At 46.9% G+C, this 25,514-nt stretch overlaps 1 protein-coding gene and 1 long non-coding RNA gene across 2 annotated transcripts in view; one reads left to right on the top strand and one right to left on the bottom strand.

Moving 5' to 3' along the window:
- Nucleotides 1-5,677: 5,677 nt before the first annotated feature.
- The window catches only part of LOC114620108, a 28,055-nt gene continuing 8,218 nt past the window's right edge, over nucleotides 5,678-25,514 (top strand). The window contains exons 1-2 of the long non-coding RNA XR_003711271.1: nucleotides 5,678-5,744; nucleotides 7,008-7,065. This is a non-coding gene — a long non-coding RNA (uncharacterized LOC114620108). The remainder of the gene's footprint in view (nucleotides 5,745-7,007; nucleotides 7,066-25,514) is intronic.
- Nucleotides 18,476-25,514, bottom strand: part of Galnt17 (polypeptide N-acetylgalactosaminyltransferase 17) — a 422,194-nt gene continuing 415,155 nt past the window's right edge. The window contains exons 10-11 of the mRNA XM_028766121.1: nucleotides 19,729-19,896; nucleotides 18,476-18,604 (exon numbers count right to left, since the gene is read on the bottom strand). Of these exons, the coding sequence (XP_028621954.1) occupies nucleotides 18,476-18,604; nucleotides 19,729-19,896 (297 nt within the window). The remainder of the gene's footprint in view (nucleotides 18,605-19,728; nucleotides 19,897-25,514) is intronic.

The following is a 25,514-nucleotide window of genomic DNA, read 5'->3' as shown; positions in this document are numbered from 1 at the left end:
GCCACCATGTAGTTGCTGGGATTTGAACTCAGGACCTCTGGAAGAGCAGTCAGTGCTCTTAACCACTGAGCCATCTCACCAGCCCATAAAACCACTCTTAAAGTAACCAGAGAGCTCTGTCACATGGTGCAGTAAGGGTGTGTGTGTGTGTGTGTGTTTGTGTGTATGTGTGACGTGAGAACTAAGCCATGAAGGCTCCACTCCTGTGACCCAACCACAAGCATAGTTGCTTATGTTCCCTGGCCCCTCTAGACACCAAATACTCCGAGATATTCTAGAACTGTCTCTATGATCTATCTTAGAGAGGAGTTTGTCCTGCAATTAATAACCAAGGTGTGGAGTTGACTGGATAGAGAAGGAATCGCCTGCAGACACGGGGAGGCACTTTTCAGTCATTTAAATTAAAAAGAGGATGAAGTTAGACTGTTTTCAGGAAAATGGATGGGACTGGAAGTCATCGAGTTAAGGGAAACCAACCAAACAGAGAAAGGCAAACGTCACAACTTTATCTCCTGTGTGGAGTCCTGATGAAAACAAAACAAAACACACAGAGCTGAGGAGATGGCTCTGCTGAGTGAAGTGCTTGCTGCACACAGCCGGGGACCTGAGTTCGGATACCCAGCACCTGTGTATGAAGCCAGGGGTGTAGGGTGCACGCCTTTAACCTCAGCGCTGGGAGGTTGGGGACAGCAAGGTTCCTGGGGTTCACTGTCCAGGGGTTATAGCTGAAATGGGGAGCCCCAGCTCCAATAGGGATGTCCCTAAGGAATGAGACCCAAGTTATCCACCGTGGCCACTGGGCGCCTTCTCTATCACCGTTCCCTCCTTTTATCTTTGTTCTGAATAAACCATGTGGCCTGAATTTTTGTCTCAGCCTCAGTGTCTCAAGGAAACCAAACTCCAGGAGACTATGTTTGCTTTTCACTCTGGTAGGTGGAACTGATGGGTCTGACGGACTTTCCAGACAGCTGGTCTTAGCCACAGGCCACAGTAGGTCACAGCCCCTCTAGCTGCCGTAAGGAGTCTCACAGATGACGCCCCCAACCCTCGAGTCTTTCTGTTTCCACAGCTCTCACGGGAGCCTAGTCTCATCTGCCAGTCCTCACCATTATCCTTACCGTAACATTTCCAGACAGAGGACCCCAAAAGAAGAAGACTTGCCACACAGTAAAGGGGCTTGTTCCCTTACTGGGGATCCCCCCCTTATCGGGGGAATACCCTCAGGACCATTTTACCTAACTGCTTCAACCAGAAATACAAGAAAGTCTCTCAGGCTAGTTAGATGGTGTTCCCACTCATTTTCTTTAGGCAAGACGCCTTTCCCCTCCCTCCGCAGGACACTCAAGGGAACTTCAAAGGATTAACTCTACTCCCTTGCTCACTCTGCCCAGCGCTCTAATCAACCCCAGGCTCATGAATGGTCAACCTTCCGTGTGTGTGTGTGTGTGTGTGTGTGTGTGTGTGTGTGTGTGTATGTGTGTGTTGGGGAATGGGCTCAATTTGTCACTCAGACTGGCCTTAAACTGTAGATCGAAAAGGCTCTTCGTTCCAGGGATAAATGACACAGCAGTGACATCTAGTGGACAAAAGATGCATTGTCCTGCTTGAAAGGAGGTTGGGGGTGAGGACAAGGTGGAATTGTCTAGCCCTGGGTTCTTTTTTCACTTAGCATTTAGTTTAGGAAACGTATAGCTGCAGACAGGTAGAAAGTCAGAGCTCAAGCTGGGGTGGAAGTGCAGTCACTCTGGGGCAGATGGGTCTTTTTTTTTTTTTTTTTTTTTTACTTATTTATAATATGTAAGTACACTGTTGCTGTCCTCAGACACCCTAAAAGGGCATCAGATCTCATTATGGGTGATTGTGAGCCACCATGTGGTTGCTGAGATCCAAACTCATGACCTTCAGAAGAGCAGTCAGTGCTCTCAACCGCTAAGCAATCTCTCCAGCCCCCAGCAGATGGGTCTTAAGAGCTACAGAGTGTCAATTCTGTCCAGAACAAAGGCCGCTCTGGTTTAGGAAGAGCAGGTATGAGGACAGTGGGAACAATTACTACACTCCCTCCAACATGGCTCAAGCATTCAGGTTCTCTGATCTGTCTGGCTCAGAATCCTTTACAGCCAAAACATACCAAGCAGGCAAGCAAGCAAGCAGTCAACCAACCAACCAACCAAAACCCTACCTGTTACAGAAAAACTGTCTACATGCATGTCTAAGATCCCAGAACGGTGTTCTAATGGAAAGCCCGCACATATAAGACTAAGGGAGTGTAATACTGAAGTGAGTAAGACAAACGTAGCATGGAAGTCGTGTGTCACAGAGGTAACTCTCCTCCTTAGTGGCCTTAAACTGGTGTTTGTCATCTGTACAAAATACCAGGCTTCATCATGACATGAAAAACGTGGATTTTGATCATTTTTACCTCCGTTCAGATGGAGGCTTAGAGGGACATGTGTAGACAGGGAAATCATAAACAGGCCTCCTGAGATGGCCGCTTCTTGTTCCCCAAAGGCATTGTGGGGAGAAAGTGGCAGGAAGCCACAGGGACGGTGTCTAAGCAGGAACAAGAGGAAGGAGGAACTCAGGGGACCTGTGAAATACCTGAGCCAGTGTCAGTTTAGGAGACTTCTACCCTGAAGGGATAAAACTGTAACTTTCCCTCTCTGTGTGGCTTGGTCCCGTCTTTCCTGGTCATCTCATTCTTTGTTTGCACCAAGGAACAAGCTCAGTGATACACTAGACAATTGCCAGCACTCTGTCACGTGACCCACGCCTGTCCCATCCCTGAATCTCACTTGTTCCTTTCAAATTGTCCCCCTTCTACTTGTGGAGCCCTGTGTATGTGTGTGTGTGTGTCTGTCTGCTCGTGCACGCGCACATATATAGAGGCCAAAAGTTGACATCTAATGTCTCCCTCAATCACACAAAGTGGCCTGGACTGAAATGTCTTAAGAGCGGAAGGGTTTACATCAGTCCTGATTTCAAAGGATTCTAAGCCATCATGGAGGACAAAGTACCGCGGAGGTGCTCATGCTCAGTGGTGGAAGCATGTTATACAGCTGTTCACACTGTGGGGGGTTCAGGAAGTTAGAATCTGAAGCCAGGAAATGACCTTCGAAGGCCCGCCCCACAGTAAAACCAAGCCCCACCTCCTAAAGCAGTGGTTCTCAACCTATAGATGTCCACCCTTTGGGGGTTCCGTATCGGATATTTACATTCAGATACATAACAGTAGCAAAATTACAGTTATGAGATAGTAAAGAAATAATGTCGTGGTTGGGGGTCACCACCACATGAGGAGCTGTATTAAAGGATCAAAGCATTCAGAAGGTTGAGAACCACCAGACCAGAGGCGCCATCGCTTGCTAGAAGAGCGCCACCTGCTGGAAAACATATATACAACACACGAGCTGTGGTGGACATTTCAGATTCAAATGCTCACAGCTGGTTTGGCATAGCATTCTTTCCACTTTGTCTGCTGGCCCTGGGGCCATGGCTTAGCAGGTTAAGCCAGAATGTAATCCCTGGAATCGATATAAAGGTGGAAAGAGAGAGAACGGACTCCTGGAGATTGCCCTCTGATCTCATATGATAGTCTGGCCTGCACACACCTACACACATACAGTAAGAAAAAAAAGGGTTTGTTTTCAAAAGTTAAAGATTGATTTTATTTATGTGTCTTTGTGGGAGATTTTTTTTCATATGAGTGCAGGTACCCATGGACACCAGGAGAGTGCTGAAGTTACAGGCAATTGTGAGCAGCCTGATGTGGGTGCTGGACCCCAACTTGGGTCCTCTGGAAGGGTAGCATGTGTTCTTAGTCACTGAGCCATCTCTCCAGCCCCTGTGTGACTTCATATAACTTTCTTTATATGATAAAAAATATACCATCTATATTGTGTGTGGGTTTCTTTTTTTAGATTTATTTTGTCATCATCATCATCATCATCATCTTGAGACAAAGTCTTTCTCTGTAGCCCTGGCTGTCCTGAAACTCACTATGTAGACCAGGTTGGCCTCAAACTCAAGATATCCACCTGCCTCTGATGCAGAACGCTAGGATTAAACTCACGTACCACCATGACTGGCTAGATTTATTTTTATTTTTAATTGTGCTTATGTCTGTTTGTGGGGATGAGTTTGGGTGCTCGTGGAGGCCAGAGGCATAGCATCCCCGTGGAGCTGGAGATGCAGGGTGTTGTGAAATGTCAGATGTGGGGTGGGGAATGGAACTCGGGTTTTCTGCAAGAACAGCACCTGCTCCTAACCACTGAACCATCTCTCCAGGCCTTAGGTGTTTTCATGTAAACTTATGCAATATCTAAAATGTTGTTTTCTGAGAAAGGGTCTATAGGCATTTTTTAAATGAAAATATGTATTTTGTGTACTTATTTTATACATGTCTAAAATGCTTTTCTAAGAAGGTGCTTTATAGAGTTCAACAGACTTCCAAAGGGTCTGGGTATGGAAAAGATTAAAAATGTTTGACAATACCTGGAGAGATGGCTGTTGGTAAAGTGCCTACTGTGTGAATATGAGGATGTGAGTTGTCCCCAGCATCCACATACAGTAGCCTATACTTGAAACCTCATCCCTGGAGTCAGAGGTACAGAGGGAGGAGGATCCCTGGGACACACTGGCCAGTCAGCTTAACCTAACTAACTCAAGTATGTCGGAGGGGCTGCAGATATGGCTCAGTGGGTAAGCTATCTTGCTGTACAAGCATGAGGCCCTGAGTTCAGATACCAGCACCTACAGAAAAAGCCTGATGTGCCCACTCATAGCCCCAGTGTTGTGGGAGCAGAGACAAGGAGATCATTGGGGCTTGCTGGCTGCTGGCTTCACTCTAGTGAGAGTCAAGATCACACAGTGAGAGATCCTGTCTTAAGAAGAACAGAAGGCAGAGCGTGACAGAGAAGGACACCCGACATCTTCCACTGGATCTTTATGCATACGCCAGCACACATACACACATACATGAGCATACAACACATACACACACATGTATATACAACACATGCACATATACACATATATAGCATAAACGTGCACACATAACATACATGCACATTGAAACTGTAAGATAGACAGCAATAGAGGAAGACACTTGCTACCAACCTCTGGCCTCCACACATATGCACACACATGCCTATAAACATGTGTACACACACACACACACACACACACACACACACACACACACTTATGCTTGGAAGGTTCCCATAAATGCCCAGAGGTCCAAGGTCAGCCCAGTCAGAGTCTAAGACCAAGGTACAACATGGTTCTGTTCTCCACAGATCACCTTCTTCCCAAACCCATGCCATCCAGGAGGACTCCCTCCAGCAAACATCACAGCCATCATGCTTTCTCTGAGAACAACTCCAGACAATTTTCGTTCTTAACTTGCAATGTTACAACTCTCCACAGCCACAAAGTTCTCATGAGTCAGTCGGCCTGCAGGATCTTCGACACAGAGGCAGCTTCCTCAGTGAACTTCAGTTCACAGAAACTAAAAATGAGTGAATAAATGTGGTTTGAATATGTGTGGCCTATGGGAAGGGGCACTATTAGGAGGTGTGGCCTTGTTGGAGGAAGTGTGTCATTGTGTAGGCGGGCCTTGAGGGCTCCTGGGCTCAAGCTCCACCCAAGGCGGAAGAGAGTCTTCTGGCTTCCTTGAGATAAAGATGTAGAACTCGCTGCTCCTCCAGCACTTTTTTGGCCTTTGTGTGGATTGAACTTCTGAAACTGTAAGCCAGCCCCAATTAAATGTTGTCCTTTTAAAGAGTTGCCTTGGTCATGGTGTCTGTTCACAGCAATGAAATCCTAACTAAGATAGTGAATAAATTGAAAAGAGCTGTGTCTAGTCCCATGCTCCTATTCAGAAGGGTGAGGCAGGAAAATAAAAAGTTTGAATCCAGGGACCAGAGGGACGCTCAGAAGTTAAAAGGAAAGGAAGCCACAGAAATCAAATTCAGGTGCCAGCAGGGGGCTCCAGAGACCCACTCTTAGATCTTCCTTGGCGGCCTCATACCCAGCTCTCAGCAAGCATTTCTCCTGGAAAATGGTCCTCTGGCTTCTGAGGAGAGCCCCCAGGAAGGAAGGCTGAGTGCCGACTTGTCATCTTACACTGCACCATAGTCCTTGGCACCCTCCAAATTGCATCCCACATCGGAGCCAGACTCAGCACCGGGTCCTGTGCTCAGCTTATGCTGCTAGTGGGTCTTTAGCGAAGTGGTTGAAAGTAACAGGAGTAGCCTACGGGGGGGGGGGGGGGCGAACCTTTCCGCCTTGGTAGTTTAGCCCTGGGAAGGAAGTTGGCTTTTCCCAGGCTGCTTCATCTGCCCCACTTCCTCTTATTTCTCCCTTAGCTTCTCCTCTTTTCCTTTCCCTATTCTCTTACACGTTTCTCTTCCTCTCCTCCCTTCCCCCTTTCTCCTTTTCTCTCCTCTCCTCTGCCCTCTCCTCCCTTCCTTTCTTTCCTCCAGTGTTAGGGATGGACTTGAAAACTTCCCACAGACCAAGTACTCTACCACCGAGTTCCATCTCCAACCCTCTTCTTTCTTTTTCTTTTGATGTCAACAGAGTCTCACTGAGTCGTCCAGGCTGGTCTTAAATGCACCCTGCAGCCAAGGCTTTACTTGTCTTTGTCTGTCTCTCTCTCTCTAAGATTTTTTTCCCCTGAATGGTGCAATATGAAAATTTATCCTTTTCAATTAAGTAACACGTCTATGTATCTTCCTTCCCCATGTGCTAGACAGATAGTAGGCCCTCAATATATATATGTTCAAAACATTGTGGAAAAGTTTGGGGGGGGGGGGAGAGCCCTTTTCATGAGGCATTGAGGAAACTCTGGTGCTATTGGTTGCTATCACATTCATGGTATAAGCAGCAACTGCTTTCAGAGAGCCACCATGCAGGCAGGTGAAATTAATTCTACTGATTTGAATTCTATTAGCATTGTGGATATGTTTGTGTTCACCTGTAAATTTATTTATTTTTTTATTTGATAGCTGTCATAGAGCAAGGAGCAGAAGCTGTCTTATAAGGAACGTTCCATTCAGAAGATTGGTGAGTTATTTATTTATTCATTCATTCATTTTGTAGCCCACCCGTACAATGGAGAATAATCACATTAAGTGAACTCAGCCAGCCTCAGAGAGACAGCCAGCGAGTCCTACCTCATTTGGGCTTCCTAGATTTTATACAGTCACATAAAATCATGTATGAACATATTTCAAAGGGTTTTTTTAAAAAAGATATTTATTGATGTGTTTTGTGTGTGGGGGTGACACTTGTGACACGGAGCGCGTGTGGAATTTGAGGACGACGTTCAGATGGTCTTTTTTCCACCGTGTGGGTTCTGGGACTCAAACTCAGATCATCAGGCTTGTTGGCAAGTACCTTAACCTCCTCAGACATCTTACCAGATCCCAAACTGTATGTTTTAACAAGATAATGACTCATGTTTTCTGCTAAACCCATCCCTGTTTTAGGGAGAGATTTGTTTTCAAAACAAAAGGTATTTATTTTATGTATTCGGATGTAAAGACGTATCTCTCCTTGACTTAAATTTAGTCAGTTTCTACTAAGTCTTTTTTCTTTCTTTCCATAATTTATTGTTATTCACATTGCATCCCAATCACAACCCCCTCTCCTCTCCTCCCAGTTCTGCACTTACAAATTCTTCTCCTCGGTTATCTCCCCCCTTACCCCCCCCCATTGGGTACCAACCTACCCTGGGACATCTAGTCATAGCAGGACTAAGCATCTCCTTTCCCAATGAGGCCCATCCACACAGTCCAGGTAGGGAAGGGGATCCAATGGCAGGCAACAGAGTCAGAGACAGCCCCTGTTCCAATTATTAGGGGACCCACATGAAGACCGAGCTGCTCATCTGCTACAAATGTGGGGGGCGGTGTTTAGGTCCCACATCTGTGTGCTATTTGGTTGGTGGTTCAGTCTCTGTGAGCCCCCATGGGCCCAAGTAGTTGACTCTGTAGGTCTTTTTGTGGTGTCCTTGACCCTCTGGTTTGTTCACTTCTATCCCCCACTTGTCTTCTGAGCTCCTCCTGATGTTGGCCATGGGTCTCTGCATCTGTTTCCATCAGCTGCTGGACAAAGCCTCTCAGGAAACAGTTATGCTAGGCTCCTGTCTGCAAGCATAGCAGAATATCATTAATCGTGTCAGGGGTTGGCTCTCTCCCATGGGATGGGTCTCAAGTTGGGCCAGTCATTGGTTGGCTGTTCCCTCAGTCTCTTCTCCATCTTTATCCCTGTGCATCTTGTAGGCTGAACAAATTTTGTGTTGGAAGTTTTTGTGGATGGGTCAGTGTCCTCCTCCTTCCACCAGCCTGGCTATAGGAGGTGGTCACTTCAGCCTTCATATCCCTCAGTGTAGGAATCTCAGCTAAGGGCTCCCTCATAGACTCTCTGAAGCCTCCCTCGTCCCAGGTCTCCCATTGGTCCCAGAGCTGTGCCCCCTCCAATTTCCATTCCACTCCCAGGCCTCTCTTACCCGCCCCCCGCCTCACACCTGATCTACATCCCCATACCCCTCCTCACCCCCTCTCCCACCCTGTTCCCTCTCTCTCCACTTCTAATGACTATTTTGTTTCCCCTTTTGAGTGAGATTCAAACATCTTCCCTTGAGACCTTATTACCCAGCTGCTTTGGGTCTGTGGATTGTAGCATGTCTTACACTTTATGGCTGATGTCCAATTGTAAGTGAGTACATACCATGCATGTCTTTCTGGGTCTGAGTTACCTCACTCAGGATGATAGTCTCAAGTTCCATCCATTTGCCTGCAAATTTCATGATGCCTTTGTTTTTAATAACTGAATAGTATCTCATTGTGTAGATGTACTGCATTTTCTGTATCCATTCTTCAATTAAGGGACATTGAGGTTGTTTTCCAGTTTCTGGCTATCATGAATTAAGGTGCTATGAACATGGTTGAGCAAGTGTCTCTGTGGTATAATGGGATATCTTTTGGGTATATGGCCAAGAGTGCTATAGCTGAGTCTTGAGGTAGAACTATTCCCAATTTTCGGAGAGACCACCAAATTGATTTCCAAAGTGGTCACACAAGTTTGCACTCCCACCAGCAATGGAGGAGTGTTCCCCTTGCTCCATATCCTTGCCAGCATGTGCTGTCACTTGAGTTTTTGATCTTAGCCATTCTGATAGGCATAAGATGGGATCTCAGAGTCATTTTGATTTGCATTTCTCTTATGACTAAGGACATTGAACATTTCTTGAAGTGCTTCTTGTCCATTGGAGATTTCTCTGTTGAGAATTCTCTGTTTAACTCTGTACCCCATTATTACATTGGGTTATTTGGTTTGGTGGTGTCTAACTTCTTGAGTTCTTTATACATTTTGGATATTAGCCCTCTGTAGGATGTAGGGTTGGTGAAGTTCTCTTCCCAATCTGTAGACTGCTGTATTGTCCCATTGACAGTGTAGAAGCTTTTCAGTTTTATGAGGTCCCATTTATCAATTGTTGATCTTAGAGTCTGATCCATTGATGATCTGTTCAGGAAGTTGTCTCGTTTGCTAATGCTTTCAAGGCTAGTCCTCATTTTTCTGTTCTGATAGATTTAGTGTGTCTGGTTTTATGTTGAGGTCTTTGATCCACTTAGACTTGAGTTTTGTGCAGGGTGATAAGTATGGGTCTATTTGCATTCTTCTACACAGCAGACTGCCAGTTAGGCCAGCACCATTTGTTGAAGATGCTTTCTTTTTTATTCCCCAATGTATGGTTTCAGCTTTTTTGTTGAAAATCAAGTGTCTGTAGGTGCAATAGTTTATTCCAGGGTCTTTGATTCAATTCCGTTGGTCAACCTGTCTCTGTTTCTGTACCAATATCATGCAGTTATTTTTATTAATATTGCTCTGTAGTATAGCTTGTGATCTGGGATGGTGATACCTCCAGAAGGTTTTTTTTTGTGTTTTTTTTTTTTTATTGTACAGGATTGTTTTTGTTGTCCTGGGTGTTTGTTTTCGTATGAAGTTGAGAATTGTTCTCTCAAGGCCTGTTAAGAATTGTGCATTTTTTATTCTGTGGGTGGGGTGAGGGAAATTCACACATATGCAGGATGCTTAGATGCCAGAAGAGGGCGTGGGACCCTCTGCAGCTGGAGTTACAGGGGTGGTGAGCGGCCGAGGAGGGTGCTGAGAACCAAACTCACATCCTCTTTAAGAGTGGGACGCACTTTTCACTGATAAACTCTTTTTCCAGTGCCCGTTTCAGGCCTTTCACTGCCCACTTTCACTGGGAAACTGAGTCTAAGAAAAATCAGGATTCGTTTTAAAAATGAAACTCCAACTAAAAACTTTTCAGCAATATCTATTTAGTTCTGAGATATATATATGTCTTATCCAGGACAGTTAATTGTTTCTCCAAAGGTGGGGGGACAGCCTGAGTGCCTGAGTACACTGAGATGCTGCTGTCAATAGAGCAGTTGGTCTCCCTCTCCCAGGTATAGTCACCAGCTTGAAGGAGGCACATTGATCATTGGAGTCTTCCTTTACTGTATTACTTTTCTGGTGATTGTGACAAAATACCAGATAGAAGCTTCTTAAAGAGACAAGGTTTTATCTCAGCTCACGGCATCCGTCCATCATGGTAGGGAGGACTGGGTGGAATTCATAAGGACAGAAGTAGATGGTGGTGACACCTCCTGTGGTAAATCAGGAGACACAAAAGCTGGGACCAGAGTGGGGCTGGGCTACAAACCCCAAGGCTCACCCCCAGGGCTCACCTCAAGTGCCTCCATCTACCATGTATATACCATGCTGGAAAGTCTCTACAACCCTCCCTAAACAGTTAGGTGTCATCTGGGCATCATCAGCTGGGGATCGAATGTTCAAATGCATTAGTCTGTGGGAGACATTTCATGTTGAATCATAACACACACACACACACAAACACACATACACACACACACACTCACACACACTCACACACACTCACACACAGGTTTTTTTTTTATACATGTGCTTAGTTTATAGCTCAGGCTGCCCTGTGTAGCCCAGGCTGGACTTTTACTTTTGATTTCTTCATCATTCTTTCTAGTGCTAAGATTCCAGGCAGATAACACCGTGATAATATCAGGGCTGCTGCTTATGAGTGATCTTTGGTGGGTACTTATTGCTGATGAATTGAAGGCGCCTTAGTACCGTGGAGGGCTGGGCAGTAAGAAACATTACCTAAGTTCTGGGCTTTGTCAACTCCCTGTCAGGAAATGTTTTCAGCCTTAAGATAACCCGTCTCCAGAATGTACTGGACAGGTTATGCTCATACATAGGAAACATAATAGTTAATCTTGTCAACTTGACAGGGTCCATAATCACTGCAGAAACAATCTTCTGGACCTGCATGTTGCTAGATTTCATTAACCGAGGTGTGAAGACCCACCCTAACTGTGAGTAGTACCATCCAGTGGTCTAGGGTACTGGACTGAATAAAAAGGAGGAAGCAAGCTGAGTACCAGCGTCCATCTCTCTCTGCTTCCTGCCCGTGGACTCAATGTGAGCAGCCACCTCACACTCCTGCCGCCATGCTTCCCCCGCCCCGCCCCGCCATGATGGACTGGATCCCCTCAAACCACGAGCCAGAACAAACCCTTACATCCTTAAGTTGCTTTTGTCGGGTGCTTTTATCATGGTGTCAAGGAGAGAAACTAGTACAGAGCAGGTAGATTGGATGATATTTTGATCCTGTGGCAGTAGGAACCCTTGGTAATTTACCAAGGATAGTGGTAATAAGAGTCTGGAATGGAAGCCCTCCAGAGTTCTGGAAACATCTTCAACATGCACAATCCCTCTCTGGCTTCTCAATTGTTGCTTGGGCAGTTGGTGTTCGGAGCCACTGTCAATGGGAAGCAAAGAAGTCAGGCTGGAAGTGGTATGTGCAAAATCCATCAATTGGCCCTTTAAGGGGAAAGAGTAAGAGAATCTAAACCAGGCGGTGGTGGCGCACGCCTTTAATCCCAGCACTTGGGAGGCAGAGGCAGGCGGATTTCTGAGTTCGAGGCCAGCCTGGTCTACAGAGTGAGTTCCAGGACAGCCAGGGCTACACAGAGAAACCCTGTCTCTAAAAAAGAAAACTAAAAAAAAAAAAAAAAAAGAAAGAAAATCTGCCCATGTTGTATGCCTAGACCCTCCTCCCCTTCCTGACCCATGCTAACCTAGGAGCAGGGACATTAAGAAATTGTATCTGCTTTTATCTCTCAAATATGAGTTCTAAGAATTTTAGTTTTTAAAGTTCTTATTTTAAATGACATCTTATGTATGTCAGGGGTTAAGTTCATGTGAGTGCCGTGCCCCCAGCAGCCGGAAGTGGACATCCGAGCCCATGGAGCTGGTAGTTGTGAACTGATCGGTGATTGGTGTGGGGGTAGGGAACTGAACTCATGTATCCTAGAAGAACAGCAATGTGCGCTTAACCACTGAACCATCTCTCCAGCCCCTCAAATATGAGTTCAAAAGGGCAGAGATCTTGAAATCCGTTTATTTATCATAACTGGCAAATTCTCAATACATTTCAGTGTGATTTTATCATTCCCACCTGCTCTCCTTCCTTTACTTTTGGATGTTATGAATATGTGTGTGTACATATGCGTACAAGTGTCTGCATTGGTGTGTGCGTGCTGGGGACTGAACTCGGAACTCTTCTGTGGCAGAGCAGCAAGCTCCCTTAACCACTAGCCATCCCTTTAGACCCTAAGTTTTTAAAATAAAGATCCAAGCAGAGCTTAGGCATAATGATGAATGCCTTTTTAAACCCGTCACTCCGGAGTCAGAGGTAGATGCATACAGCATCCACGGGGGCTGAAGATGACATCAGATTCCCCGGGACTAGAGTCACGGGTGGTTGTGAGCTACAGCAGTATGGGTACTGGGAACTGAGCCTGGATCATGTGTTAGAGTGGGAAGTACTTGTAACCACTGAGCAATCTCTCCAGCCCCTTAAACATTCTGTTAAATTACACCTCTCTCTCTCTCTCTCTCTCTCTCTCTCTCTCTCTTTGTGTGTGTGTGTGTGTGTGTGTGTGTGTGTGTGTGTGTGTTGTACATGTCTTTCTTTAATTTATTTTTCTTTGAGAGAGGATTTCTGTGTGTAGCCCTGGCTGTCTGGAACTTACTCTGTAGACCAGGCTGGCCTCAAACTCAGAGATGCACCTGCTTTGCCTCCCAAGTGCTGGGATTAAAGGTGTGCGCCACCACAGCCTGGCTTTAATTTCTAAAAGGAATTGTGCAAAGCACCCACAGGAGAAATGATTAAATACACTTGTCAAGTGGCACTGAAATGCTTTTACAGAATGAAAAATCTCCCGTCGGCCCCCTAACTTAGATCTAGCAAAGCGATGGGATCCATGAAAACCATAGATTTTGCAGCCCAGGACTCAGAGGAGGAGAAGAGCCAGCAGGAGGGGATCTGAGGCTCAGACTGATCAGAACAAGAGGCTGGCGGTGAGCAGGCTTCACGAACCACCTGGCCACCTCAGCAGGCTCCAACAGCTCCGCCCCCTCCTGCTGTCATTAATCTGTCCCATAGAAGTGGTCCAGAGAGGTGCAGGGAAGGAACTTGGCCTATAAACTGGGGACAATCTATGCTTTCAGGGCACTAGCAGAGCGGCCTGGCCTTGTGGGGCTCACTTTGTGAAATGGGAATGTTTTTCTGTAGTAGTGGGAAATGCACTAGGTGAACAAGATGTGAACAAGATGAGTGTAGAAACCACAGTAGAGATGGCAAGATGACCTCCAGTTTCTACACTGCTGCTTCTGCCTTGTCTGCGGCTCTCCCCTTCCCTGCCCTTCCCGCCCTTCTCTTTTTCTCTCCTCCTTCCTTTATCTCTCTTTTCCCCTCTCCTTTTTCTCTTCATCACACCTTCCCTCCTTCCTGCCTTCCCTCTCTCCCTCCTTCCTTCCCTCCCCCTTTCCTCCTTCCTGCCTTCCATCCTTCCCTCCCACCCTTTCTTCCTTCCTTTTACTGTTTCTCCTTCATGGCTTTTGAGACTGGGTCTCACTACACATTCCCAGCTGGCCTGGTGCTAACAATACAACTGGTCTCAAACTCATGACTAACCTCCTGCCTCAGCCTCCTGAAGGTTGGGAATCACAGACGTGCATCACCTGCCCATCTTCATGTCCTTACTTTTCTAGGCCCCAGAGTTTAAGCACAGTCATCACAAAAACACTTGAGACACAACACCTAGCTTCAAAGACACAGGCTTTGATAACTTGGGCATTTACCAGAAATACTATTTATGAGATTAAGGAATCAAATGAACAAAAGACCAAGAAAGGGTCATAGACAGGAGTATGGGGGGGTCAATATGAGGAAGAAGGGGGGCAGTGAACTGGACTACCACAGCCCAGCACCCTCAGCCATACCCATCTCTGAGGTCAAGGTGATCATGAGAGCGAGAAAATGATATAGCACTTGTCAAAATTTGCCATATACCAGACTTTGGTAAATGACCACAAGCTTTCTTCGAGCTGTGTGCCTGGAACTTGTTGCTCTCCCATTACTATGCAAGATGGCACCTATGGGACATCCCAACACTCCCAAGGACTTAGGACTGAAGGTTCCCTCAGGGCTCTGTGTTACCAAATTTACTTCTTGCTGTAACAGAACCCCTGATTTTAAATTTAAAAACAACAACAACAACAACAACAACAACAACAAAACAGTGTCAGCTCATGGTTTGAGAAGGCATGCAGTCCATCATGGCTGGAAAGGCATGGCTGCAGGGGTGTGAGCGGCCTGGGCACGTTGCATCCATAGTCAAGAAGCAGAGAGTTGATGGGATGTCTTGCACCATAGCAATTTCAGGGGTGATAGCTGAGTGGGTTAAGCACTTGCTGCACAAGATCCCCCAGACCCATGTAAAGCTGGCTATGGTAGCACATGTCTGTAATCCTGGTGCTTCTACAGTGAGATGGGGGGCAGAGGCAAGAGAGTTCCCAGAAGGTCGTGAGCCAGGTAACCTGATGTAAATAGTGGTGAACAGCAAGAGGCATTGCCTCAAACATGGTAGAAGGTAAGGACTAACACCTAAGATCATCCTCTGACCTCCACATGTTCCATATTGCATGTGCACATGCACACACAAATGTGGGCATGCGCACATGTAGCCCGATAAAAACAAAGGCCTTAAAAGCCCACCTCCAATGACTCATATCCTCCAGTAAGGTCTTACCACCCTCAAAGGACCTTCTGCTAGCTGGGGACCTAGTGTTCAAACACATGAGCCCACTAGGGACATTTCACATTCAAAGCACTTCGGCCTTTCTCTTCCATCCCCTCTCCCTGGCTTCACCAGTTCCTCTCTTCTTCCTTGGCCTCTAGTCACTTTCAACCTATGTCACCAGGTAGAACCCTAGGATGACCTGGCTGCTGACCCTGTGCCTTGGTAGGTCTCTCTAGGGATCCCCAGGCTTTGGGAGAAAGTTATTGACATGTAGTGCTTACAGGAATGGCCAACTCAACTCCAGGACCCTGGGACACATAGGGAATTAGCCCCATAAGAGACCAAACCCAACACTCTCCACCACATAGCAAGCCAGCCGGACAAACAGACATCCTGCCCCACTGCCTTGTGGCACTGAAGTCCTATGACATTCACCATTGTACTCCACATGGATGCAACCTCAGGAGGTTTTATACAGGAGCCCAAATGTAGTTTGCATGTTCTCTGACCTGCCAACTCTCTCCTCCCCATCTCCATTGCTCCACAAACCCAAAGTTCTCAGACTCTAGTACTTAAGGTGACAACTGAAGATAAACATTGTCCATGAGTATGCTGTCATAGCCCAATTCTCAAAGGGCACATGAGGAATATGGCCACTGATAACTAAATCTACATCTGTATCTGTATCCACATCTGTATCTGTCTATCTGTCTGTGTATGCATCTGTGCTTCTGTTTCTCTCTTCTGTGTGTGTGTGTGTGTGTGTGTGTGTGTGTGTGTGTGTGTGTGTGTGTTGGGACATCAACTAAGATAGCACTTCCTGACTTCTTCCTACAAAAGAGACATGGGGCCCACCATGACCCTAACAAAGCATCTCATAGGGTTCAGTTTCTCCATGAATACCCGGAGTTATTGTGTGCACCACAGACAGTTGAAGTTGCTGAAGGCAATAGAAGGGGGAGACCAGGTATCCAGGCGAGGTCTCAGCACCAGGCTCACCGCTTTCTGAACAACTTGGCCTTCTTAATCTGAGGTCATCAAGGGGGAGGGTGAGCTAGTATCAAGTACTGAGTTCTGTCCAGGCTTGAATAAGATGCTGTGTGTAAGAGTAGGTAGGCTTTGCCCTAATCTGTGAGAATTTGTTTGTATGCTTATTTATTTACCTTTAAGAAGACCAAATCCACACAGGCATGGTGGCAATGATGATCATCTTTAATTATCAACTTGACTCAATCTAGAATCACCCAGAAAGAGAGTCACAATGGGAATTGTCTATACTGGGTTATACTATGGAAAGGTCTATGAGGACTGCCTTAATGTAGTTAATTGATTTGGGAAGTCCCGACCCACTGTGGGCGATACCATTCCCTAGGCAGGAGGTCCTGAACCGTATAAAGGCAGAGAAGCTGAGTTGAGCACAAGCAAGCACACATGCATTCATTTCTCTCCTGACTTTGACTGTGGACACACATGTAACCAGCTGCTTCAGATTCCTGCTTTGACCTCCCTGAAGTGATCAATCGTAACCTGGAATTGTGAGCCAGATAAACCCTTTCCTCCCCTAACCTGCTTCTTTGTCAGAGTATTTCTATCCCTGGTCTTTACAGAGTGAGGCTTTGTCTCAAAACAAAACAAGCATCAACTGCCTTTAAACCCCCCCCAAAACGCTCCACCATGCCTCAGAAATTCTCCTACTGCCGCTGGGTATGGGAAGAGTCAAGCTCATTTGTTGGGGATATGTAGTTTGCCCAGGTAGGGTGCTTGAGTTTGATTTGAACCCCAGCTGTGGAGTAACAACAACAAAAGCGAATAGTACAAAACCCAAAGAGTAGGTGAGGCTGAAGGTTGCATTGTGGGATTGCTAACATATTTATTTCACAAGTAGAGGAGATGGGGCGAGGAGATGATCACCAATAAAGATACCACCAAATGAGATACTGGATCCCACACTGGGCACCTACAGGGTTTGGCTCTAGGCAGGAGATAGCCAAGGACAGTAGTGGATTGGGGAAGGTGATAGAGAAAGGGTACTCTAGCACGTAAGACCTAGCCATGTCCTCTGGGCCCGTGATCCAGGGACATGCCTCCCCTGCCCCCATTCTTCTAGGCATCCTTGTCCCTATCCACTGAGCAATGAAGCTACAAGCCCAAGACTACTGCTTGAGCACACTCACACGGTCAAGCACACAAACACACACCCAGCCACACACATCACGCAGGCAGGCGCACTCTCACTTTCCCGTGCATGCAGACGCATCCATATATTAACTCTGATTTATAAGTGCACCCTAACCAGAGGGCAATTGGAAAGAAGCAATCACTCTTAAAAGAGGAAATGGCCGCTTCTGTCCCCCATCAGCCAACAAAGCATGGGGCAAGATGAACTGAGCAATAAGCGTTGCAGAGGGCCCTGTGCCCATAGCTAGGCTGACTCTTCCACCCTTATGGTCCTGCATGGAAGACCCTTCCTGCTCCATGAAACCAGGGCACCTTGTCCTTGGCAGGCTGAGCTGTACTGGCCAGGTGCTGGGAGCATCCAGAATGCTCAGCTGACTTCCAGCTCCCTCTAGACACAGGCTCAACAGCTGATGCTGTTCATATTTAGGACTGCAGGTAACTTAGACAGAAAACCTTGAAAACAATCCAGAGGGATCCAAAACTGTTGTCCCAAAGCCACCTTTTGGATGGCTGGGAAGGTCTTGAGTGGCTACTGCCTTGATATACGAACAGGCTTCTGGGCCAAAGTGTCCTCAGGAGAAATGGAGTCTTGGGGTCGCATTGCTTCCTTCTCCAAGAGAGAAGAGCTAGATGTGGCTAAAGACATCATGGTCCCTCATGTCTTGGAGGTCCAGGGCGAGTTACACAAGCAGCTGCAGCAAAGGATGAGAGAGAGAGAGAGAGAGAGAGAGAGAGAGAGAGAGAGAGAGAGAGAGAGAGATATTGAGAGAGAGAGAGAGAGAGAGAGGACCCTGCCAGACCCAGCTGCTGATGCTGGGGTGGGAGATGATACAGTGGAGAGAGATGAGAAGCCTCATCCCTTAGTACCCAGAAGTTGTACCCCCTGGTCCCCAGATGAGAGTAAGGGGGAGATCTTCAAAGTGTACAGGTGGAATGCCTGAGGGGGACTTGACATCTTTATCCAGGGCTGCCCTGGAGGGGCCCTGAGAGGTCCACAGAGCATCCTTTGGGTGCCTGCTATCTCTCCACCATGTAGCTGGTTCTGAGAATGGCCAGGCCCCGCCCTGGGTCTGGGCTCCATGTGCCCTCCTTCCATCCATCTACTTGATGGGATTCTTGATTGTCCATCTCTGTCCTGTACAACTCCGAAGGATTAGGTCGATGCCAGCCAGGCCCCGGTTCTCCACCTCTAGGCAGCGCCCCGTGCCCTTATTCATGATGGCTCCATTCTGAGAGGAAAGAAAGAAAAGAAGTAAGGAGAGAGGCAGACAGAGAAACCTTACCATAGCTCCTGTATTTCTGGCGTCTCTTGGGAGGAATAAATCCCACCCTCACATTCCCACATTGGGAGGGCCCAAGGGGGGTCACCCAGTTTGAGTGGTGGTGACTGGGACAGAATAGAGGTTTCCTGGGGTTAGGATGGTGATATAGCTTGCCTGGCGACCTGAGCTCTATCTCTGAGACCCATATGATGGAAGAGGAACTAAGCCCCACAAATTGTCCTCTGACTGCTGTGTGTGTGTGAGTGTGTGTGTGTGTGTGCACATACTTGCCATGTAAGCATTCAGACCTGATTATTTGGTTGCTAGCACTTATATAAGAAAGCTGGGGATAGTAATATGCACTCACTGGATGGCTAGCCTAGCCTGCTTGGCAAGTTCCAAGCCAGGAAGAACTCTGTCTCAAAAACAAATGTAAAGCAACAACAACAACTCCACCAAGGTAGGAGCCGGAGCAGGTAGAGACATGGCTCAGCTGCTAACAGCACTTGCTGGCTTTCCAGAGGTTCTAAGTTCAGTTCCCAGCCCACCCATTGTGCAGCTCCCACAGTTTGTAACCTCAGCTCCAGAGGCTCCAAAACCCCCTTGTGGCCTCTATGAGCACTGCACTCATGGGCACACACACACACACACACACAGAAAATAAAATCTTAAAAAAACAAACTAATAACAAAGAAGGTAGTTAGTGTCTGAGGGTTTGCTCCTGACCTCCACACGTATGTAACAGGAGTAGGCACACACAGAGAAATTTCCAGAGTTATTTGAGATCTGACTTTCTCAATCCTGTCGGAGAGTGCTTAGTAGTGTTCAGGAATCCACTCTACAGAGTTAGCCTAAGTCTGTATCCAATACCGCGATGGAATCAGGCAGACTATGTCTCTCAGAAATCCTTCTTCCAGTCCTTCTAGAACTGGGTCCATGATCTTGGCCTAGGGTTGACAGATCTTGTGCCCCAGTGGCGCTCTATGGGGAGTCTTGGGGACACCAGCCATCCTGTGGCCCTCCTGTGGCCATCCCATGGCTGGTAGCATCTGCACTTGCTCCTCCCCCAGCCCTGTCCCCAGAGAGCTCACCTGGATGAAGTTCCATCGCTTGTACAAGCTGCTCTTGACCTTGTCACAATCCAGGAGCTGTGGCAACCGACTTTTAGAGTTGTCCACCAGGCAGCGGGTATCGGGGAGGAGAGTGGTGGTCCCCAGAGCACCCAAATGCAGGAAGCCTTCCTTGGTATAGCGGGCAAGCTGTAGAGGAGGGAGAGTGGCAAGAGAGAGGAGAGGGTGAGACCACAAGGCACCGAGGTTCAGGTACCGGCTCTACCTCAGCCTTCTGTTGGTTCCACAGTTGTCTCCGAGTGTCTGATGCATAGGATAGCCTGCTCTAGAAGGACACTGGGGTAGCTGGGCCTGGACATAGATACACTACATCACAACTCCCTTACCCCCTTCTTATTCCCTCCTTGTTCCCTACCCCCAACCTCTCTCCCCTACTCCTCCATCACTTCCTCTATTCTTCCATTTCTCCTTCCCATTTCCTACTTTCCTCATATCCTCTTTCCTTACCCTTTCTCTTTCCCTTTCCCTTTCCCTTCCTTCCTTCCTTCCTTCCTTCCTTCCTTCCTTCCTTCCTTCCTTCCTTCCTTTCCCTTCTTCCCTCCCTTGCTTTCTCCCTTTCTCCCTCCCTCCTTTCCTTCCATTCCACCCAGTCTCTTCCCTTTATCACCTTCCTTCCTGATACTAGAGATTGAATCCCGGGCCTCACGAATTCGAGGCAAGCACTCCACTACTGAGCTACACCATCTGCCCTCTTTTCGACTTTTTGACTTGGACTCAGGATCTCTCCAAGCTGCCCTTGAACTCCCTCCATAGCTCAGCCAGGCCTTGAACTTACAGAAGGTGCCTAATGACTCCAGACAAAGCCAGCTGCCATGCCAGCTGTTTGTCGCCAGTGAGGAGACAATGAACCCAATATCTAAAGGAGGAGAGATTCACTTGGCTCACGGTTTCACAGGTTTTGGTTGAGGAGCACTCGGATTTGCTGTTTCTGGCATGTTCTCTGGGTGGAGGGCAGCATGGGGCCAGAGCAAAGCCTCACACCTCATGATAGCCAGAAGAGCCAAGAAGGAGAGAGGTGACTGGGAACATGATCTTACAATCACAAGTGACCTACTCCCTCCAGTGAGGCATTATCTCTGTGGTGATTTGAATAGCAGTGGCCCTCAGAGTGTTATATGCCTGGCCCATAGGGAGTGGTAATATTAGGATGCGTGGCCTTGTTGGAATCAGTGTGTCACTGCAGAGGTGGGCTTTGAGGTCTCATATATAAGCCCAGGCTATACCCAGTGTGGTACACAGTCTCTTTCTGCTATCTTTGGATCAAGATGCAGAACTCTGGGCTCCTCCTCCAGCACCATGTCTGTCTGTACGCTGCCATGCTTCCTGCCATGATGATAATGGACTGAACCTCTGACACTATAAGCCAGCCCCAACTAAATGCTGTCCTTTATAGGAGTTGTCTTGGTCATGGTGTCTCTTCACAGCAATGAAACTCTAACTAAGATGACATTCTAATTCAGACCACTTCCCCACAATGTCATGAACCTGTGGTTCCATCAATGGATCAAACAGTTAATTGGTTAGGGCCCTCATTATCCAGTCACCTCTCAACAGTTCCATAGGTTAGAACTCGAAGCCTTCAACATATTCATTTTTTAGGAGACACTTCCTATCTAAGCCATGGTACTGGTCCGGATACTAGAACCATCTGGGCAACTGGTTATATTAGTTATATATTTAAGGTATACTTTACATTATAAGTACTATATAAGAAATAAATAATGTAATTTCACAACCTGGTGATAACAGATTCTATCATTGCTAAGCAGTACTTGCTAATTGATTCAGAGATAGTGTGGCTTGACATATTTCCCAAGACAGAGTCCATCACAGGGACAGCATCTCTGTAATAGTTAGTAAGTGCTGCATAACAAACTCTACACTTATTATTGCCAATGATTGTGTGGGTCAGCTAAATGGCTTGATGATCTAGGCTCACACTGTGGTTTAGCTATGAAATGTTCCCTAAAAAGAATCCTATGTGGAGGGGTTAGGATCCCAGGCTATAGGTAAAGAAACTGAGGCGTGAAGACATCTGACTGGTTCCCTGGCACATAACAGGTAGACAAATGTCAGGCTCCTGTGGCCCAAGCAGCTAAACAGAAGAGGTGTGTCTGTAGACTGTTAGAAAAAAAAATCCCTGAATATTCCAGAGAGCCTAGGAAGTCTGCTTAGGAATCAACCAAGAAAATAACAGAATACAATGACGACTTTCAATCAGCAAGTTGACAGGGTCTTGAACCATCTAGGATACAAACCTCTGGACATGCCCATGAGGGTTTTTCTGGGATTTAACTGATGTAAAAAGATGCACTCTAAATATGGGTGGCTCCATTCTCAGCCTGGGATTCTGAACTCATTCAAAAGGAGAGTGGGCTGAACACCAGCTCTCATTTCTCTCTGCTTCCTGACCACGGAGTCCACGTAACCAGCCGCCATTATGCCACGGAACCTTTGCCACCAAGACTGTACTTTAGGCTGTGAGCCCTAGCAAGCCTTTCCTTCCTTCCTTGAGCTTTGTTGTAGGGTGTTTTTGTCACAGCAGTGAGCAAAGGAACCACGACATGAGGAGACTGCTCAGAAACAGGAGTGACTCCTCTGGCGATAAGATTTTTCTGGAGGGCTTCTCATCCCTTAGTGAAAGAGTTCTCAGAAACCCTTGGCTCTGATCTCCCAAAGGGAGCCTTCCTGCTCCCCTTGAAGAAATGATAGTGAGCTTATTAAGTGTCCTTGAGAGAGACGCCATGAACGTGTGCGCCATACGCAAATTAGTTCCAAATCAGAGTAATTGTTCGAGGTAAAATGGTAAGAAACCCAGAAGCCTTCCCTTCCCCTCCCTAAACAACGGCGCCTGAAGTGTGTTTCAATTCACCCAAATGCAAATTGATGAATGACAGCAGGCTGCCTTTATGTTCCAGGGAAAGATATACACAGCTGCTTATTGAAATTATGAATCAATCTATTATCCAGCAGGCAAATGAGCGGTGCTAAGAGCATTAATTAACTGAGCATATCTGTGACCCAGATGTTTAAAGAGCAGAGCTTAATGCTGCTTGGAGTTAGAGGTTCCGTTCCGAGGTCTGTTAGGGCATGAAAACCATGAGACCTTCTAGGCTAAAACCAGCAAAAATCAGACACCAGACCATGTTGGCACCAGAGTAGGCAGGTAAGCAGGGGCGGGGGAGGGGGTAGTATCCTAATTTTATTTCTTTTGCTGTGATTTAAAAACCCAGCCAAAAGCAACTTAGGGGAAGACAGAGTTTGTTTTGTCTTATACTTCAGGTCACTGAGGAAAGTCGGGGAGGGACACAAGCAAGAACTTGAAGGAGAAACCACAGAGAAGTGCTGCTTACTGCATTGTCCACAGGTTCGTGCTCAACTAGCTTTCTCATACAGCGCAGGGCAATCTGCCCAGGGAATGGTGTTGCCCACGGTAGGCTTGACTCTCCTACAATCATTAACAATCTCCCACAGACATATCCACCAGCCAGTGTAATATGGGTGTACTCGATGGTTTTGTATCAACTTGACACAATCCGGACTTATCACAGAGAAAGGAGCTTCAGTTGAGAAAAATGCCTCCATGAATCCAGCTGTAAGGCATTTTCTCAATTAGTGATCAAGTGGGGAGGGCCCCTTGTGGGTGGTGCCTTCCCTGGGCCGGTAGTCTTGGGTTCTATAAGAAAGCAAGCTGAGCAAGCCAGGGGAAGCAAACCAGTAAGTCACAGCCTTCCATGGCCTCTGCGTCAGCTCCTGCTTCCTGACCTGCTTGAGTTCCAGTCCTGACTTCCCTTGGTGATGAATAGCAATGAGGAAGTGAAAGCTGAACAAGCCGTTTCTTTCCCAACTTGCTTCTTGGTCATGATGTCAGGAACCCTGACTAAGACAACGGACACTTTCTCAATTGAGACTCCATTCTCAGGTGACTCTAGACTGTGTCAAGTTGACAGCTGTCTTAAGAGGCTTTATTGCTGTGAGGAGACACCACGGTCATGGCAACTCTTATAAAGGAAAATGTTTAAGTGGGGCTGGCCTACATTATTGTCATGGCGGGAAGCATGGAGGCATGCAGGCCGACATGGAGCTAGAGAAAGAGCTGAGACTTCTACATCTTGATCTGCAGGTAGCAGCAGGAGACTGTATACCACACTGGGCTTAGCTTGAGCATAGAAGACTTCAAAGCCCGCCTCCACGGTGACACACTTCCTCCAACAAGGCCACACCTCTTAATAGTGCCACTCCCCATGAGCCGAGCCTTCAAACACAAGAGTCTGTGGGAGGCCATTCCTACTCAAACCACCACAACAGCTAAGTAGGACAGATGAGCTCTTGGTGGGAGTTTCACATCTACATGAAGAAATTCTGCTGGCTTCATGGCCTGGTCTCCAGACTCTTTTGTGAAGGTCCCTGTGGTCTGAAAGATGATCGATGTTGTGGATTGAGTGAAATGATTCTCACAGGCTCACATTTTGCAGTTTTGATCCCCCATTGCTGGCACCATTTTTGGAGGCTATCAACCTTTAAGAAGGTTGGCTATTGTGAGAGGAAACAAGTAGTGGAGGGACTCTAGCAGGCCCGAGCATGGTGAACATGGCTCTGGCAAGCATTCCCCTTGCTAAAAACCATTATATACATACATATGTATACGTATACATATATATATATATATACACACACACACACACACACACACTGTTGCTACATACAGATAACCCTGAAGAGGGCCTCAGGTCTCATTACAGATGGTTGTGAGGCACCATGTGATTGCTGGGAATCAAACTCAGGACCTCTGAAAGAACAGAACAGTCAGTGCTCTTAACCTCTGAGCCATCTCTCCAGCCCCCTAGATTATGTTCTTAAAGCTAGCCACTAGGGTTTAGTCCCTTATTTGGCTACTTTCTCCTCCTGAGTCTGACTGCCAAGGCCCAACTTTCAAACTATTAACATCCAGTAATCAAAAGCTCCCCTTTGGCTACTTTGGCTACTCTAATGAACCTGTCCAATCAAAATTAAGTACCTCTTCCTAATATGGGGTTTTCCCTTTTATCTTTATAAGATACTACCATTTGCCTAAGGGCAGGCCTGTCTTCTTTTTTTTTTTTTTCCCAGAGCTGAGGACCGAACCCAGGGCCTTGTGCTTGCTAGGCAAGCGCTCTACCACTGAGCTAAATCCCCAACCCCAGTCTTTTGTCCCTCCCAGGGCAAATGTCCTCTTCTCCTTCACTCCCTTTCTTTTCTCCTTCATCCTCTACCTCCTGTCTTTGTTTTTTATTCCCTACCGTTTGTCTCTCTGGGACAAATATATCTCCTGTGTGTTGAAAACTTAGTCTTGGGGTGTCTTGTGCTGATACTGGCCCTTTCAAGTAGGTCAGTGGGGGACATCTTTGTAGCTCTGTTACCCCTGCCTGTTTCCTATCTCATGCTTAGTCAGAATCAGTCGTGAAGTGGATAGCCTTCACACATGCCGTCTGCCAGGAGGTGAGTTCTTCTCTATGCTTGACCCACAGTGGTAGCCCAGAACCCTCTGCAGTCCTGAGTCAGAAGAGATCCTCTTCTATTAAGGTGTTAATATCTGGTATTTCTGTGACAGAGATAAATTAACTGATGCCGCCAAACCAACAGATCTCATGCCCACTCTTCTGTTCCCAGGTAGGAGAGTAGTGAACCCAGGGCCTGCTCTCAGACAAAATTCTCTCATTTTGTTCCGGGTCTGGGTCAGGAGCTATCTTGGTGAAGCCTGCCAACTG

Source organism: Grammomys surdaster, unplaced genomic scaffold, assembly GCF_004785775.1.
Source record: "Grammomys surdaster isolate TR1022 unplaced genomic scaffold, NIH_TR_1.0 166, whole genome shotgun sequence".
Taxonomy (NCBI): Eukaryota; Metazoa; Chordata; class Mammalia; order Rodentia; family Muridae; genus Grammomys; species Grammomys surdaster.
Note: the sequence above shows the minus strand (reverse complement) of the source record. Positions and strands in the feature narration are given on the sequence as shown.